Source organism: Gopherus evgoodei, chromosome 11 (assembly GCF_007399415.2).
Source record: "Gopherus evgoodei ecotype Sinaloan lineage chromosome 11, rGopEvg1_v1.p, whole genome shotgun sequence".
Classification (NCBI taxonomy): domain Eukaryota; kingdom Metazoa; phylum Chordata; order Testudines; family Testudinidae; genus Gopherus; species Gopherus evgoodei.
Window position 1 is genome coordinate 72,826,900 of NC_044332.1, and position 20,082 is coordinate 72,846,981.

The following is a 20,082-nucleotide window of genomic DNA, read 5'->3' on the forward strand; positions in this document are numbered from 1 at the left end:
GTTTTGAACAAATCAGCACAATTAAGAATCTGACAATACTCATGTTTTGTACTTTTAACAGCAAGATGATTTAAAATCCAAGCCCACATGAAAAAACTTCAAACACTTTGTACGTTAGCTTCTTAAAACCACATTTGATTTGCAAGTACTAAACATATGATTGTGCATGCAGTTCTCAATTTCCCACTGTCTAATTTGCAATTGAGTGCATATTATTCAGCAGCACATTTTCAAATATTACCTTGCATACAAAATTTAACCTAAGAGAAAATATGTAGAGTCAATTTTTTTTAAATGCATTTTTACCGGATTGATCTTCAACAATACTGCCAAAAATGAGAGTCGCTCCATCAAAAGTTCACATTTCTAGACTAACGTGCACACTTGTTAGGTCTGAGACTGTGGTGCTGTAGCTTTAATAACAGCATACCAGTTTATGCCGTGTATTTATCTATTATAGTTGGCACTCCCTTGACCACTTCTTATGGCATAAGAATTTAAGTACATAATTTTCTCATGACAAATGCTGGACTCGTCTTTCATTTTAAGGCTTTATACTTATAAATGAAGTGGAAGATTTTCAGAGGCACAAAGGAGCAGTCAGGTGCTTAGCTCTCTTTGACTTTGAAAATCAGTCCCTAAATACTAACAATCCACAAACTGCATTAAAATCCATTTTTATTAAGCACCTACCTACTTATTATGACGCAGATGGAGCACTACAATAAAGCTAGGGCCTAATCCTGAAAACATTTAGGCACATAAATAACTTTACCCTTGGGAGTATTTGCACTCAATTGGCCTGATCACATATGAGCCTTATTTTGCTAACAGCTAATTATGAGACCTCATAATACTTCAACTCAATTTGCTGCAAATATCTTGGACAACCACAGGTGAAACTCAATATTGTATAATTTATTTCACTGTAATTAAAGCAAAACACAGTTCACAAGACTCTAGTCATTAGGTAAAAAGGAAAAATATGGTCGTTATTATCCAAGTAACATTAAATAAAGGAACATATTATGTATTTTCTGATAAATAAATTATTTAAGCCACGAAAAGAAGTCTTTGCACATGACAGTGGAATGAGAAAAGGAGTATTTCACTTAGAAAATTATATAGCTTTCCCCCTGAAGTTTTGACGAAATATAATTAAGGCCCTTTGTACTAGGTATTGACTAATTCCCCCCCTGCCGCCAATTCCCAGGTTTTTGAAAAAGATAGTTTGGGGGGTTTACTGATTTTTCACACAAATTTTGGCTTTTTCAGGACCCAGGAATTTTTCAAAGGCAAGCAGATAGGCTGTGTTGAAAGGCTGGTGGGGGAGTCAGTACTCACGGGTTGCAGCCTTCCTTTCTTCTCCAGACCCTGGCCCTTCAGCATGGCCTCATTTGTTCCCTCTGTGAAGGTGGGGACTGAGATGGGCAGGGAGTCAAGTACTGGCAGATGAGATAGCCTAACTGCTGCAGCGACAAGGCTGCAGGGGGTAAAAGACTGCATCCTTTGAATACGGCGCATTCATGGACAGAGCCCCCTTCTGACCCTGGTCCTTCAGAATACACCTGGATGAGGCTGTGCTGAAGGGCTGGAGTCTGGAGAGAGGACTGTGTCCATCAGGGGAAGCAGATGGAGTTCTGTGCTGATGGTCACGGCTGCCTGGACCAGGCTCCTTGACCCCCTAGCTCCCTGTGACACAGACCTCATGGCAAAAGGTTCTTTTTTTTTGCAAACTTGCCCTCAGTCACTAGGGGATAATATATCTCAGTGATGGCCCATTCAAACAGAAGGGAGTTCTCACCCTGTCCTGTTTAGCCACTGGTGTAATACCAGGTTCAATGGTCTAGCCTTGCTCCATCCCAGCCCTGGTACCTAGCCAGGGAGTCTCCGGTACGTCAAATACTGAGAGTTCTCTAGAGTGTGTGAATTCCTGCAGTACTGACTGAACTGGTGTCTAAGATTGTCAGTGGGTCAGCATGGAGGGGATCAGGGATCTGGGCTGTACCGAGTGCTCAGAGGCTGGATGGCTTGCTAATGACGGTGCTGATGGTACTACTAATACTGGTAGCATCTTCTTAGCAGTGGTGCAGTCTTGTCTTTGCCTTTTTCTGTCAGTACCATTGCTTTGGCGCCTTTGCCCATCTGGTCTTTAGGCCCATCAATGATACCTGCTGCTTCAGTACCACAGCTCACGGTGCCCTTGTGAGCTATGGGTACCGTGTTTATACTGTCCAAGTACCGAACACGCTGGTGATCTTTTTTGGCTAGCTTGGGGCTCACTCTGGGGACCCACAGTTCTGTTTTTTGAAGCCTTACGCAAGGGGTCTTCGGCTGTTTCCTGTGAACCATAGCTCCAAGATGTCAAAGGCTATTGGGAAGATTCACGCAGTCTGGGTGACTCCTGGCACAGGTCCGGGGAGAGCTGTCACCATGAGGAGGAGATTTTGTCTCAGTTCTCTCTCCTTCCGAGATCTGGGCTTGAGTTGTTGGCAAAGACCACACTTTTGAGGAATCTGGCTTTCCCTGAGGCAATGGCTACAGGGGGAATGTTTATCCACTACAGGGATGGCCTCCTTGCATGAGAGGAACTTCTTAAAGCCCAGTAAATCAGGCTTACTCTGTGCTGGGGCAACCCCAGACAAACGGGAAAATAAAGTGGGTTGGGTTTTTTTGGTAGGAAAGAGAAAATAAAGAAAGCTCTACAACAAAAAGAAAAACGATTAATTAACTACTGAAATGCTGAAAGTGAAATAATTATCCAATGAATGGACAGCTAATAGCCCTGTCTCTAGCCAGAGGCAGCTGAGAAGGAACTGAGACGGGCTCACCTGTGCAACATTGAGGGGAGTAGGGGAAACAGTGCATGTGTGGGCCAAACAGACACTGCCATCTAAGTTCTCTGATCTGCAGTGCAGGGATGCAAGTGCACCTGCAGTGGAGCACTCATAGGGACACTACTCAAAAGAACCATTTCTTTCCATCCAACTCTCGTTTCTAGTCAAATCTATTCTTTCTTAAATAAACCTCCTTTGTCATTTATAATAAGATTTCACACGTGCTGTATGGTTTACAGGAGGAGAGGTTTAAGGTAAAACTAGTAAACTGAGGCACACTGGCTCCTTTGGGGGTAGAAGATCTGGGACTTCTCTGAGGAGCCTCTTTCAGTGACTGGATATCACAGGGGAATGGTTCAAATGGAACAGGGACAGGGGTGCACTTGCAAGGTAAAGACAGGGTTTGCACAGCCCAGAGGCAGTGGCACCAAAAACAGGGGGTGAGGGTACAGCCCTCCCACTTTTTGAAAGTGGATGGGCCTGTCCTGTCCACTATTTGCCGGGGCAGACCTCCTTCCTCTCCACTTTCTCCTGAGTCCCCCCCGTCACGGTCAGCATGGAGCCTGATCAAGGAGCCTGGTCAGTTGTGGGAGCCATGCAGACCCTCCACCTCCCCACAGTGTGGGGGAAACCGAGAGCAGCCCCCGGCCCGAGTCCTGCCCAGCCCAGGGAAGGTGGAGGGTCCACGACTCCGCAGCAGCTCACCACAGCTGCCCGCGTGACTCTCCTCAACCTGGCTCCAGCTGGGTTGTGGAGCCTTGGAGCCACAGCCTAGCCATGGTAAGAGCTGTGTGGGCTGATGTGGGGAGCCACGGACCCTCCACCTGCCCTGAGTAGGGGACCTGGGGGGTGGGGACACAGGTCCAGTTTGGCCTTTGAGGGAAGAGGGAGCAGAGGTGGGCCCTTTGGGGAGGGGCCTCAGGGGAAGAGGGGGCAGGTAAGGTTTGGGAAGGTTCCCACACCCTTGCTCATAGAAGAGTGCTTGAGTGGCTAAAAGGCTAGTGGTGTTAGGGAACTCTCTCACACCAGAGGCAGGGAGCAACAAGGTGATTCACAGTCCTGGGTAAGCCAAGAACTGTTGACTTTAGCAGTTGGCCCTACGGCATAGAGCCCCATCTACTTCCTCTGCCAGACAGAGCCTGTGCAGGGGAAGCAAATGGGGCTACATTGAATAGCTGAGATTGGAAGGGGGCTGTCTTGCAGGGGAATCAATAGTCATACGGTGTAGTCTCTTTTGCTGCCTTTCTGACCCCAGCCCTTCAGCAGTGTTCGCTTCCTTTCCATTAGGGGGAGGGGAGAAAGAATGAGAAGGACAGGGAGCTGGGTCCCAGGAGACCAGACTGCTTAACCACAGCAGGGAGGAGAAATATTCCTCAACTGCCACATGGTGAATTTCCCTTCACGCTCCACGAGTTCTTGGTTTTTACTGATTTTCTCCCATTTTTAAAATTTTTAAATAAAACCCAATAAATTGCTGGAAAATTAAATAAGAAAACCAAACAAAAACAAACCAACAAAAAAGAAAATGAAAGGCCTTAAATATAATAAATAAGACTCTTTTTTAAAAGTATAAACAAAAAATTAGAAACTTCAAACTGAAGTCATGTTGACACCCATCTTGGCAGACTTATTATTTCTACATTTAAATGGATCTTTTTATCTACCAATTTGACAGATATTTATGCTTAACTTCCAAATTTTATCAAATTAAAATTTTTGTACCCGCAGAATCGTTGCAAAAACCCTCATACTATTTCTTCAAACTGTAATGACAGTAGAAGCTAAGATTCGTAAGAATAGGAAATAAAACCATACTGAATAAGCACATTTCCTAATAGTAATTTCCACAAAGAACTTGATAACTTGTTCTGTCATTTATCGGAAGCGGCAACATATGTTTTATTTTTCCCTCTGCAAAGTTCCAACAGCAACAATGGAAACCGTCTTTCACCAGTTTTTGTAGAGAGAGAAACTGATTACTAACATTTACTAACGAATTTTCAAGGCAGTTATCAATTATTTAGGCACTGGCCCATTATTAGTACTTAGAGCTTTTAACTGTCTGCTTATTTATTTAGTGAAGAGTCTGGCTGGCATAGTTTACTCATCTTTTTAAAGTGATGGACAAGAAGATATGTTTTCTTGTAAATGTTAACTTCTGAAAGTTAGCAATTTTAAGAAGTTTAAAAAACACAAATAATTCCAAAAACAAAGCAAAAAGATGATCTTTTTGGCCACCAGTCTGCATATGAGAGTTAATGAAAACTGAGAATTTTCTATAGAAAATATAAACTAATAGCAAACATCTGAAAAAAGATACTTAAATTAGCACTTTAGTAGTAACAGTGCAAAGAGCTGTAATTTTTAGCATAATGAATTGTGAGAATTAACAATCCAGCCTGGGGCAAAAACTTTATTGCTTTATATCTGCTCAGTCAGCTCTGAATTTCTTTATGAATGCTTAGACAATGACAGCGAAAGCAGCCTATTTTGCAGTCAAAGCAGCTCTCTGTGTTACCACATTCAGCAATTTGCATAATAAAAAAAACAAAACAAAAACCCCACACTGACAAACTGCATGTATTTGATATAAATATTCAGTCTGCCTTTTAATATACCAACAGAAATAGTTTCCTAGTTGTAGCATAAATTTATGAAAATAAACACCGGTCATGTATTACTAAACAGTAGTAAGTCACCAGGACCAGATGGTATTCATCCGAGAGTTCTGAAGGAACTCAAATGTGAAATCACAGGACTACTAACTGTAGTCTGTAACCTATCATTTAAATCAGCTTCTGTACCACATGACTGGAGGATAGCTAAAATGACAACAATTTTTAAAAAGGGCTCCAGAGGTGACCCCAGCAATTACAGGCCGATAAGCCTGACTTCAGTACCGGGCAAACTGGCTGAAACGATAGTAAAGAACAAAATTGTCAGACACGTAGATGAACATAATTTGATGGGGAATAGTCAACATAGTTTTTGTAAAAGGAAATCATGCACCACCAATCTACTAGAATTCTCTGAAGGGGTCAACAAGCATGTGGACCAAGGGGATCCAGTGGATATAGTGTATTTAGATTTTCAGAGAGCCTCTGACAAGGTCCCTTACCAAAGGTACTTAAGCAAAGCAAGCAGTCATGGGATAAGAGGAATGGTTCCTTCATGGATTGGTAACTGGTTAAAAGAACAAGAGTAGGAATAAATGGTCAGTTTTCAGAATGGAGAGAGGTAAAGAGTAGTGACCCCCTGGGGTCTGTGCTGGGCCCAGTCCTATTTAACATATTCATAAATGATCTGGAAGAAGGGGTAAACAGTGAGGTGGCAAAATTTGCAGATGATACAAAATTACTCAAGATAGCTAAGTCCCAGGCAGATTGCAAAGAGCTACAAAATGATCTCTCAAAACAGAGTGACCGGGCAACAAAATGGCAGATGAAATTCAATGTCGATAAATGCAAAGTAACACACATTAGAGAACATAATCCCAACTATACATATAAAATGACGGGGTCTAAATTAGCTGTTACCACTCAAGAAAGAGATCTTGGAGTTACTGTGGATAGTTCTCTGAAAACATCCACTCAATGTGCAGCGGCAGTCAAAAAAAATCTAACAGAAAGTTGGGAACCATTAGGAAAGGGACAGATAACAATACAGCAAATATCATCTTGCCTCTATATAAAATCCATGGTATGCCAACATCTTGAATACTTTGTGCGGAAGTGGTCGCCTCATCTAAAAAAAGATATACTGGAATTGGAAAAGGACAACAAAAATGATTAGGGGTATGGAATGGCTGCAGTATGAGGAGAGATTAATAAAACAGGGACTTCTCAGCTTGGAAAAGAGAGGCCTAAGGGGGGGATATGAATGAAATCTATAAAATCATGATTGGTGTGGAAAAAGTATTATTTATTCAGTCTCATAACACAAGAACTAGGGGGTCACCAAATGAAATTAATAGGTAGCAGGTTTAAAACCAACAAAAGAAAGTATTTTTTCACACAATGCACAGTTAGTTTGTGGAACTCTTTGCCAGCGGATGTTGTGAAGACCAAGACTTTAACAGGGTTCAAGAAAGAACTAGATAAATTCATCGAGGATAGGTCCATCGATGGCTATTAGCCAGGATGGGCAGGGATGATGTCCCTAGCCTCAAACAAAAATTAATGTAGGAGGTATTTTAATTATCTCATGAAATTACAATCAGAAACATCACAACGTACTGTGAAATAGCAAGAGGAATATGAGAACAAACAGCAATATTTAATATTTGCTATGATCTCAATAAATGTCAGTTATTCAGAGGGCTACAGTATGAACACATTTCTACACCTTTCTACAAGAGATACTTTCCTCTATCTGCTGTTGAGGATCACATGTCAACAGGGAAAGTTGCCAGAATGTTAAATGCAGGATTTTAAAGTTTATTATCCAGATTCCAGGAAACACCTGTAATTTGTGCTGATAGCCCAGTTGTGTCTGCAATAAAATAAGCTAGGTCAAAGCTTCACTGACCCTAAATACTAGAGGAATCAGGATATACTTTAGTCTCTAGCTTTGGAACTAGATTTAAATTTTATTTAAAAACTTTTCAGCACATACATGCACTGAGATGCTTCTTATTTACAGACCTTTCAGTCCTAGTAGAAGAGTCAACCTAAATGAGTTCAGTGATCTCAATATCTGTTATTGCAAATATTTCATCATAAAAGTAATGAGAACAATTCAGCAAACCCACTAGTTTTGTTTGTTTAAAACAGCACAATAAAGACTAAACTTTTCTGGCAGTGGAAAGTGTACTCTGCAAATTAAAATGAACTGAATCTGTAAGTAATGCAAGGCATCTCCTCTAGAATATTGCAGATATAAACAAGCTTAATGATCCAAGAATCCTGAGAGGCATAGCTCTCTTAGTTCCCTAACTTTAAACTCTCACAGTTTACAGTCCAAAGAGCTTTTTATTTTAAACATAAAAAGCTCATTTGTATTATATAAATTTAATGCATAAAAGTGCTCTGCCACGTTACCCAGACTTTAAATTGATGCTAAGTAGTTTAAAGCTAACTTTCTGTCCACAGATTTTTTTTTATGATGATCTCTATCCTTTTATCATCAAATCCTGAATCTGCAACATTTTGACACTTCAAAGACACAAGGAGGTAAAATTTTCAAAAGCACATAAATGACTCAGGAGCCTAGGTTCTATTTTTAAGTGACATATGTTACTCATGTGACAAACTACATGTTTTAAAATGGGACTTATGCCTGGTCTACACTACAACTTGTGTCAGCAAAACTTACGTCACTCAGGGGTACGAAAAAAACACCCTCCTGAGTAACATAAGGTTTGCCAGCATAATTTGTAGTGTGCACATTGCCATGTCACCAGGAGAGCTCATGGAGGTGGTTTTATTATGTTGATTGGAGAGCTCTCTCCCGTTGGCATAAAGTGGCTACGTAAACTCGCTAGTGTAGACATAGCCTTAGATACCTAAGTCACTGTGTTGTAGACTACGTCCCAATTTTGCACATCCAAATCAGACAAAATTCAGTCTTTGTCTAGTCGTAGCTTTTCTGCTTCTCTCACACACACCTTTACACTTTCTTCCATGCCACATTTTATGCAAGGAACCTCAATGCCTGAACCGATCTGCAAAGCCACTACCCTTTCCTAGAAGGCTTTTCAAGACTCACTTGTGGTGACCCTTACAAGAAATCAGCTATTTAATAAATAGAGTAAGGGGTAGTTTGAGAAAGCTGATAAACACATTACCACCAAGCCAAATATATAGAGCAAATATGTATATTTATATAAAAAGTTGTTTATATTACACTGTGGCACTCTCACCCACTTTTTGTATGCTGCTCTTCATCTTACATTATAAACTCTTTGGAGAAGGAACCACATCTCTCTCTGTACAGAACCTACCATAATGGAGCCCTAATATGCCACTACCATAATATGAATATCACACAGCAACAACAGACATAAAAATGTCTCTGTTTGAAGTCAGACACCTTTGAAGTCAGGTTCTGGCAGGATTAAAAATTGTAGTTTTATATTATTAGGAAGAAGAGATTGCCAACACTTATTCTAACATTGTAAAGGTAAGATACATCAGCTATTAAAGTTATTAGAATTTTGTGTCTTATAAATGCTTTATTAGGTCATTATAAGAAGTGTTTTACATTTATTACTTTTAATTTCTCCCCCCAAAACAGTCCTGAACAGCTGGTTTGCTAGTAAATTACAGGCAGAGAGATGCAACAGAAAGTTCACATACAATTTCTTAAGCACTCTCTAAAAATAAAAAAAATCCTAAATCAGATTTTCTATGACACCTAAGGCATATATAAAATACATGATGGTGTTGAAAAAATGTTTTATGGGTTTTCCCTGGAGATAATCTGCACAATTTGCTTGTTTACTGACCCATCCTAAAATTATGACAATTATTTTATACCACATCAAGAGTTCAATTTATCTACAAAGAAATAGATTTGGTGGTGATATGAGAGAGAAATAGCATTTATTATGCACCTTCTACCATTTTATTTGCACTCTGGCCATTAATCCAGATCTATCAAAATTTCTAACATTTGAAACCTATGAACAATTTCAAACAATCACTTCTTTGTTTTAAAATAAACATGTAAATTTTTCCTATTTTACCACAAATACAGAATCCCCCACAAAAAATGGCCTTTGTCTGGGCCCCAGCATGAATGATAACTAGCTCTGCTCAGTGATAGGTAATCTGTGACCACGAAAAACTAGAAACATGTGCCTTATTACTTTCAATTCTCTGGTGTGTAATGTATTAGTTTCCTTCTTCATCTGAGCTCTGTATAATTGGACTCATAGTAAAGTTGAGATTTAGGCACATATAATGAAAATTGTACCAATATTTAAAAAAAAATCAATAAAAAGATTTATAGTATTTTAAAAAAATCTTTTAAATATGTGACACACAGAGAATACAGCTTTTGACTCCTGAAAATAATGCAACATTTCCAAACCCGTGCCACTAAAACCTTTACATCAGACCACAAAATCAGGCACTCTCTTTCCTTCTTGCAAAAAAAAAAAATCTTGCATACACACAGACATCGATACTCGCATAACTCCACCAAACCTATCTATAGGCACTGAATAAAATTAAGACATAAGTAAAATCCTACACCATTGTAATGCCTAAATTATGGGTATTTAATCTGGCAACTATCTTATTACCAGAGCTATATTAATGCCCTCTAAAAATAGTTATATATAAATTAATGTTTTTTGGACCTAGGCTTTACTGCTAAAGATTAAAGGGAACTAAATAAACTCTCCAAGATAGAGATTCTCTCTATCAGGGCCTCAGTGTGCTATAGTAATAATATATTAATGGCTGAACTCACGGTGACGATTCCAGAATTATGCTATTAGCTTGGGTGGAGGATGGAGATCTGTGATTTGCAAAAACTTCACTTGGTGAGGTGTGAACTATGTGGTCCACTAAATGTCCAACTGAACATGGTCGTAAACGGGCTCCCTCTTGAGTAAATGCAGAATTGCGACTAAATAGGAAAAGAATAATTGAGCAATTAGAAAATCCTCCAGGACTGATGCTTTTAATTTGCATTGTCTTAAAACTATAAGTGTACAATTAAAAAAAAAAATTACTTTCCTTCTAAATGTAAGCATATATTCATATACATAATTTTATTGAAGAATTGTAAACAGTGAATTATAATTCCATTAATTCATTTTCACTCATTCAGTTAATTTTTCCATTATTTCAAATTCTCAAAACCTTTTTATTATTTCAAAAAACACTCAAATGATAACCAAATCAGAGATATTATGAAGAATGGCTTATTGATCACTTTGTAAAATGAGTAAAAAAACCCCTCTCTTGCCATAAATACTGAAGATCATGAAATACTTTAAAGAAAGGAGTTCTGCTTATACTAGTATGACTCAGTGGATAGACTGGCAGTCAAGAGGACCAGAGGTGAAATCCTGGCTCTATTGAAGTCAATGGCAGAACTCTAATTAACTTAAACAGGGCCAGGATTTCAGACTTGGATTCTATTCCAAACACAGTCACCAACCTTACTGTGTGACCCCATGACAATCACACTTCAACTTCCTGCCTCAGTTGTCTCATCTGAAAAATGGGTCTTTTAACACTTACCTTCATTTTAAATGCCTTGAGATTTATGGGCGAAAAGTGCTTTATAGAATCTAAGCATTATTATTAAACCAATATTTTAAATGTAAAATGTTTCAGATATTAGCATAACACTCTTTGGAATAACTTCTAAAGACAAGAGACATTCAATGAGAAATCACCATTTATGCAATACTGAATTGGATAGCTCTCATTCAGCATCACTTTCAGCAGACCAAAAGAACTGCTTTCCTATTTCATGAAAAAAAAAATCAAGAATGCTTTTCATTCATCATAAACAGAAAACAAGAAAGCTTCATGATGTTTGAAAAGTAAATTTTGCAGGTAACAAAAGAAATGCAGAGCAACAGGGAAATTAACTCACTAGCATTTTTTTTACAGCCTAGACCTAGAAAACATGTTAACCAGAGGAACTGGATTATAGATCCAAAAAGTTAAATTCTAAAATGATTCCTGAATAAAATAATTATACAGCTGAAGGTTTTATTAATGTCATCTCTTCAAGCCATATTTATCATTTCACATGCTCTGTTAACACTGACAGATATATTCGATATATTGCAATTATAATCCAGCTGTAGCTGTCATGCAAGGAAACGTCCGGGGAAATGCCTCAAACTATTACCGTATTTAGTGCCAAATGTTACACTTTTTTATAGGTTGGATGCTTTTGAGATGCATCTAGAATTATTATATACCAAAGAATGTCAGGAAAAATAAAATTTAGAACATTGAATTCCACATAAAGGGATGCTAAGAGCTAATCTGTAGAAACTCCCTTGTGAAACAAACAGCTTTATTTTGGTAATGAACTAATGTTTTGTTACAGCACAGGGATAACTGACAAATAAGAGGTGAACAGGCAACGATGACTGCAGAGAGGATACGCCACTCTACTTACTGATTTGGGGTTCCAGGTGGAGATCGTGACGGTAGGCTCTGTGTTTCTAACCTGTCATCAGACAATGAATTCCTACTCACTACCTCCCAGTCCATCCCACTCATCAATTTCCGTGCCAAGGGTTTACTTGGGGATCTAGAAGAATGAAGTAAATAACTGATTTGAAATTGTCAGATAATTGCAAAATTACGCAGATTACACAACAACATTTTGGAAGTTCTCTCATAAAAATCGGAAGACCATGGGAGGTAGAAAGATAAAGACAGATAGTGGCAGATTTAGAGTTAGTGGGGCCCTGTGCACAGTTCATTTTCAGGGTCCCCCTGGGACAAAGCCAAGACAAAGAAAGCCAGACCCCTGTCCACTCCAGGCACGGGTCTAGACCTAGGTGTGGGCCTCAGGGTGTCAGCCGGGACCATAGGTGCGGGTACTAAAGATGCGGGCAGGACTGCCGACAGAATTGCTGGCTCCAGGCCCCCGGAAGGGACTGGACTCAGGGCTAGCCTCCATCAGCCAGACTTTCAGCGCTGTTCGGGCTGCGCTGTCCGGGGCTTCGGCAGCGATTTAAAGGACCCAGGGCTCCAGCCCACTGTTGGTGTTCTGCCCAGCTGGTGTTCTGCCCGCTTCTCCGGGCTGACCAGCAGGGCGGCAGTGGAGCCCACAGATCCTGGGCGTGGGGCAGCAGCCGAGACTCCGAGCGGCAGCGCACAAGTGGAGCTGCCATGGGACTGGAGAAGGAGACAGAAGACATCAAGATCTTCATGGTTGAGGACAGCTTCAGGTGCCCCGGTGGCCCCGCTCTCGCCAGCCCAGAGGAGCAGGCAGAAACCCACATGGGCGGAACACTTATCTGAAGGGGGGGGGGGGACAGCTCCACCAGTGGCCACCTGAGTGCCCCACTGCCTCCAAGCGCTGATCTCTGCTTGTCTCCCCGGGCCGCTGTGTCCTTGCAAAGCAGGTGGTTGCGATCCCCCTTGGCCTCTGCACTGCAGCCCCTGTGGCCAGGCACCTCCCTGTTTCCCCAGGAGCCCGGATGGTTCTGTGCTCCTAACAATATGTTTTAATGTAAGTGGCACAGGGCAGCAGCCGGGACCCAGGGCAGTAACAGAGCCTGCAGAGTCCTGGGCACCAGCCGGGACCCCGGGCAGCAGCACAGCCCGTAGAGCTCTGGTTGCCAGCCGGGACCCAGGGCGGCAGCAGAGCCTGCAGAGCCCTGCGTGCCAACCAGGAGCCCAGGGGGCAATGGAGCCTGCAGAGCCCAGGGTGCCAGCCGGGACCCTGGGTGGCAACGGATCCTGCAGAGCCCTGGGCGCAGTGCGGCAGCCGGGACCCAGGGCAGCAGCAGAGCTCGCAGAGCCCTGGATGTGGGGCGGCAGGGGAGCCCGCAAAGTCCGGGGCAGCAGCCAGGCCCCTGGGCAGCAGTGGAGCCCCGCATAAAATGAGATGATGCTGCAGCATCCCCCGCACCGCTAGTTCCCATGCCTATGTTTTGGGGCCCCCTGTCACTGGGGGCCCCGTGCCACGGCACGGTATGTTTGAGTGTAAATCCGCTCCTGAAGATAAGATAAAATTTCATGAGGAAAATATAAGCACTTTCAATATGAATTCATCGTGCTGTATTTCCTGTTTTTACTATAAGAGAATCTAACTTTCCCTGCATAATATAATAATTACAACTGACATTATTTAACATTTCTGTTATTTAAGTTAATAAAACAATTTGGATGACATACTAACTGGTATTAATAGGATTTGCTGGATGCTTTCTATAGAACTAAATAAGGTATTAAAATTTGATCTAGATGTAATTAACACTAACACACCTTGCTTTCAAGCTAGTGCAGTAAAAAGTCTTCAAAAATGAGCTTGGCATAAAAGTTAACATTAAGAGAAATGCTATTTTTGTCCAAAATGAACATGAACTTAATTATGATGCTCTGAAAAAAGCTATAGAAAACTAATAGATAGTAATTACAAAAACAGAGTGAGATTTTACAAACTAAAAACAAAGAAGTTATATCAAATTTTGGATTAGAAGAATTTGAAGCTGCATTTGCAGCTAAGAATTTGAACATTTACCACACAGAGTTACAAGGATTCATTTTCACATTCATTAGTGTGCTTAAATCTATCATTTTAAAAAGGAGACAGTGCATTCTAGTACTTCATGACATCAATAATTCTTTTATCCTTTCAAAACAATATTGCTCTAAACCACCTAATTTGCAGACACTAAACTCTGAAAACCTTCCTCAGCACTTTATAGGCTGCAACAGATTAATACAACTTTCTCTAAGATAAGAAAGCTCATGCTTTTTTTTATCTGAAAACAATATCACTCAAAAAAAAACTCACCTTATTTACTGTACTCAGGTTCTGATCTCTTAAACTACTACTCTCTGCTACCATCATAGACAACTGAAGTGTTTATCAGCGAAGTTTAGATTCAAATATTTTATTTTAATAACAGTTCTAACCTCAGAGTCCCACCCACTTATGCTTGCTGTCTCCGTTTCCTGTTCTTTGGGGAAATTTCGAAGAAAAAGTTACCACACTGCAGCATGAGCTTTTCGATGCTGTGGCTTTTTGGTTTCTGACCTGAGTGCTAATTTTCAATACCTCTATGTCTAACTTCATGCAATCTCTCCTGGATAACTTTTTTAGGTATAATCTGAAATATTTTAGCTATTGATTTAAGTCTTCTTCTGCATCACTTTAATTACTGACATTCAAAATAACTTCTAATGCTGGGAAGAGGTAGACCACCAAACCATTCTAAATGCTTGTATGGCCTTTGAAAGTTCAGTAGAATCCTGAATCTGGATGCCTCTGTGGATGTGTTTTCATCTCCATTATAAGGAATAGCCATTTGTAGTGAGGCAGAGTGGCCTCCCTTTGGACTTAAGAAGGACCACTAACCTTCCCCTGGTGGGTGGAGCCAGACCTGCCCCGACCCCCACCAGAAGTACCAGGGTGGGACAGGAAGTATAAAGAGAGGGCCCTGAAGCTCAGTTGGGCAGGAGCCACGGAAGGGAGACAGACCTCTCCAGTCTGCTGCTGACCCTGGGGAGGAGTTGCTGGGACTGCTGTCTAAAGATTGCTCTGCCCCACCCAAGGGGGCGAGAGCATCAGATTGTTACTGCTTGTTCGCCTCTGCTAGGCAGTTACAGAGCTATAGACTTCTTACAGCTCAGGTCCAGCAGCGATGCCTGAGCCAGAGTGCTGTTGCCTAATACAGCAAGGTGGAATGGCCTCCCTCTCCATTTGAGAGTGAGGGACCACTACACCATTTAACACAGTTCACTAACCTTAAGATTTAATCCTGCTGTCCAGTCAGTCTGCAGAATCAGAGATGTTACTAAACAGATCCATGGAGTTGGGAGGAGGCACTATTTGAACAGGGATAAGGACTGATTTTTTACCTGCCCAGCCAAACACAGGGGCAGTTGTGGAGAAACCCAGCATGGTAGCACACCATTTAGGAAAATTATGAATTACTAGCCAGGAATATGAAATTCATTATATATAACTTCTGAGGAGAGGTGTTGATTTCATACCAACTCTCCAAATAGTGAAAGTCTTTTTGAATTCTAATCCTGTCCTTCAAGGTGCTAGTCACTACTCCTCCATTGTGGTGTCATCTGCAAATTTTATATGTGGATTCTATACTCCATTACCCAAGTCATTAGTGAAAATACTGAATAGTACTAGACTCAGGACTGACCCCTATAGGACTACACTAGATACATCCTCACAGTTCGACAGCAATCTATTGATAGCTATTCTGAGTACAGTTTTTCAACCGCTTATGCACCCATATTATAGTAATTTCATCAAAATCACATTTCCCTGCTTTGCTTATGAAAATGTCATATGGTACTGTATCTACTGCTTCCCTCCATCCAATATCGCCAGCAGTCCTGTTAAAGACGGAAATTAGGTTGTTTGGCATGATTTGTTCTTGATAAATCCATGTTGGCTATTACTTATTACCCATATCCTCTAGGTGCTTACATATTGATTAATACTTTAGATATTAAATACTGTATATTCCATTGCAAATAGCCTATTACATCATCCTATAGCAATCCTTCCCAATGTTCTTGGTTTCATAACACAGAACATGAATATCTACAACCCAAATCTGCTTAATGAGGACCAACTGTAACATCGACAGAAATGCTAAACGCCACCATTTAAAAAAACAGATCTATACAAAACAACAACTATGTCTACTGAGGCAGAAAATTCAGAAGCGCAGGTTCCGGGAACAAAATCCGCATAATACCAGGGAAAGTCAGAGAGCAAGAATTAGCCTCTATATTAATCTGAAGGGACTAATGTGAACTCAGCATTATAGTTTGTAATTTAAATGCACAATAGGTAAGAGAAATTGTACTTCAACCCCTTGTACATATGTAGTATATTTTACAAACATCTGACATTTCATATTGCTTTTCTTTCTGAGGAATCCCAATGAACCTTACAAATTAATATGCAAACCACACATAGAACGCTTCATTCACCATACAAAAGCAGTTAAATGTCTGATGCCTGTATCCCAGAGTTATCAGTTAAGAGCAACAGTCCCATGAAATGGCTTAGAATAGATGTGAGGAAGAATGCTGCATTCAAATGAAACTGCAGGAGGAATTTTAGGTTAACCACACAACCCATGAAGTTGGAATTTGGCCAGGACACCTGAATTAAACACATCTACTCTTATGAATAGATACTCAGCAGATTGTTGGAGTAACCATAATCTTCGCTTTACATCTTAACAAGAAGATAGGTTCCCAAGCCACAGTGCTCACTGCACCATGGGGCATTAGTTCAGCAGCAGGGTGGAAAAAAGTCAACGATTTAAAAAAACCATAAATAAATAAATAATCAGATTTTTTTTTATTTAAATCGAATTTTTTTGATAAAATGCTTTTTGAGGAAAAAACCTACCTAAAGATCGTTTTAATTAAGATCCATTATAGCTCAAAGATATGTCATCATGGAATAAAGATTATGAATTCTAATTCTATAGTATGAGACAATATATTCACGTAATGTTTAAGAAAAGGTTTGTAAATGAGTTCCAACAGTTCATGGATTAGGGACTCATTCTTACGAGATTCCAGGGGCTTCTGTATATATTATTTAGGTTAATCTTTCTATCTACCCAATGGGACTTAATGCTCAGTCTAGAAGATACCATCAGAGATGTTTAGTTTCGCAGTTCTCAAACTGTGGATTTCTGTCTCCAGAGATAACATGCTTGTTAACAGCAAAAATGTTTTTATATATATATATATATACACATAGAGAGAGAGAGAGAGAGAGTGTGTGTGTGAGAGAGAGAGAGAGAGAGAAATAACAGACCTCAACCCTTCTGTCCCCTCCATTAATTTGTGTACACAGCGTCAATCCCTTATCCTTCTCTAAAACTGTAAAGTTTCAAAAGTTCAATGAATAGGAGATTGTTGGGAGTGGAATAGATCTGGACAAGGAGAAGAAGTCTGGAGATAAATGTGAGAAGGGAGGGATAAGCAGTAGAAACAAAAGTGAAACTGTTTGACTAGCATATGGGGTGCTAAAGGAGTTAGCGGATGTGATTGCAGAGCCATTGGTCATTACCTTGAAAACTCACGGCGATCAGGGGAGGTCCCGGATGACTGGAAAAAGGCTACCGTAGTGTCCATCTTTAAAAAAAGGGAAGTAGGGGGATCTGTCCTTTAAATCGGCTTCTGTACTCATTGACTGGAAGATAGTTAATGTAATGCCAATATTTTAAAAGAGTTCTAGAGGTGATCCTGGCAATTACAGACCAGTAAGTCTAACGTCAATACCAGGCAAATTAGTTGAAACAATCGTAAAGAATCAAATTGTCAGACACATAGAAGAATATAAATTGGTGGGCAAAAGTCAACATGATTTCTGTAAAGGGAAGTTGTGTCTTACTAATCTATTAGAGTTCTTTGAAGGGGTCAACAAACATGTGGACAAGGGAGATTCAGTGGACATAGTGTACTTAGATTTCCAGAAAGCCTTTGAAAAGGTCCCTCACCAAAGGCTCTTATGTAAATTAGTTGCCATGGGATAAGAGGGAAGGTTCTTTCATGGATTGAGAACTGGTTAAAAGACAGAGAACAAAGGGTAGGAATTAATAGTAAATTCTCAGAATGGAGAGGGCTAACAAGTGGCGTCCCCCAAGGGTCAATCCTCTGACCAATCCTATTCAACTTATTCATAAATGATCTGGAGAAAGGGGTAAAAAAACGATGTGGCAAAGTTTGCAAACGATACTAAACTGCTCAAGATAGTTAAGATCAAAGCAGACTGTGAAGAACTTCAAAAAGATCTCCCAAAACTAAGTGATTGGGCAACAAAATGGCAAATGAAATTCAGTGTGGATAAATGTAAAGTAATGCACAATGGAAAAAATAACCCCAACTACACATACAATATGATGGGGGCTAATTTAGCTACAACGAATCACTTAAAAGATCTTGGAGTCATCATGTATAGTTCTCTGAAGACGTCCACACAGTGTGCAGCGGCGGTCAAAAAAAGCAAACAAGATGTTAGGAATCATTAAAAAGGGGACAGAAAATAAGATGGAGAGTATCTTATTGCCCTTATATAAATCCATGGTACGCCCACATCTTGAATACTGCGTACAGATGTGGTCTCATCTCAGAAAAATTATACTGGCATTAGAAAAGGTTCAGAGAAGAGCAACTAAAATAATTAGGGGTTTGGCACGGGTCCCATATGAGGAGAGGTTAAAGAGGCTAGGACTTCTCAACATGGAAAAGAGGACACTAAGGGGGGATATGATAGAAGTATATAAAATCATGAGTGATGTAGAGAAAGTAAATAAGGAAAAGTTATTTACTTGTTCCCATAAAAAGAACTAGGGGCCACCAAAAGAAATTAATGGGCAGCAGGTTTAAAACAAATAAAAGGAAGTTCTTCACACAGTGCACAATCAAATTGTGGAACTCCTTGCTTGAGGAGGTTGTGAAGGCTAGGACTTAACAGCGTTTAAAAGAGAACTGGATAAATCCATGGAGGTTAAGTTCGTTAATGAATATTAGCCAGGATGGGTAAGGAAGGTGGAGATGGATGGCAGAAGAGAGATCACTTGATCATTGCCTATTGAGTTCACTCCCTCTGGGGCACCTGGCTCTGCTGGTAGACAGGATACTGGGCTAGATGGATCTTTGGTCTGATCCAGTACAGCGATTCTTATGTTCTTAAATCATCCCAGCCAGGGCTTTGTCAAGCTTGACCTTAAAAACCTCTAAGAAAGGAGATTCCACCACCTCCCTAGGTAACCCATTCCAGTGCTTCACCATCCTCCTAGTGAAAAAGTTTTTCCTAATATGCAACCTAAACCTCTCCCACTGCAACTTGAGACCATTACTCATTGTTCTGTCATCTGGTACCACTGAGAACAGTCTAGATCCATCCTCTTTGGAACCCCCTCTCAGGTAGTTGAAAGCAGCTATCAAATCGCTCCTCATTATTCTCTTCTGCAGACTAAACAATCCCAGTTCCCTTCCTAGACAAAGCCCTGGCTGGGATGATTTAGTTGGGGATTGGTCCTGCTTTGAGTAGGGCTTTGGACTAGATGCCCTCCTGAGGTCCCTTCCAACCCTGATATTCTATGATTCTAACATAAGGTTGCAGTGCTCATTTGATGCACCTCCTAGTCAAAGACTTCAGTGTTCCAGAAATAAAGGCTAATGTAGTTGAAATTGCAAAATATTTCCGTAACAACCACTTTGCAGCAGCTGCTCTGTCATAAACAGATAGCTAAGGGTTAATGTCTTTCTCACCTGCAAAGGTTAACAAACAGTGACCTGCAACACCTGACCAGAGGACCAATCAGGAGACAAGATACTTTCAAATCTGGGTGAAGGGATGCCTTTGTTGTAGTTTTTGGGTTTTGCTTTGTTCTCTCTAGGCTCTGAGAGTGACCACACATACCTACAGGCTCTCCAATCTTCTGTTCCAATTTTGTAAGTACAAAAGTAGAAAGACAGTTTAGTCTTTTTAATTGTTTTTCTGTATTTGCAACTGTGTATCTGGCTGGTAGTTTTACTGTGTATTTGGGTGAAAGTATTCTAAATTGTATTTCTGCTGGAGAGAGCTTTCC

General features: G+C 40.4%; 1 protein-coding gene across 8 annotated transcripts in view; it reads right to left on the minus strand.

Annotated features, from left to right (window-relative positions):
• PTPN4 (protein tyrosine phosphatase non-receptor type 4) overlaps positions 1-20,082 on the minus strand; it is a 190,075-nt gene that overhangs the window by 40,629 nt on the left and 129,364 nt on the right. For 7 of the 8 annotated variants that reach the window (XM_030579718.1, XM_030579717.1, XM_030579716.1 and 4 more), the window contains 2 exons: positions 11,931-12,065; positions 10,254-10,412 (listed from right to left, as the gene is read on the minus strand). The exons of the other annotated variant lie outside the window; for it this stretch is intronic. In XM_030579718.1, coding sequence (XP_030435578.1) covers positions 10,254-10,412; positions 11,931-12,065 — 294 coding nt within the window. The remainder of the gene's footprint in view (positions 1-10,253; positions 10,413-11,930; positions 12,066-20,082) is intronic. 8 annotated transcript variants of the gene reach the window in all.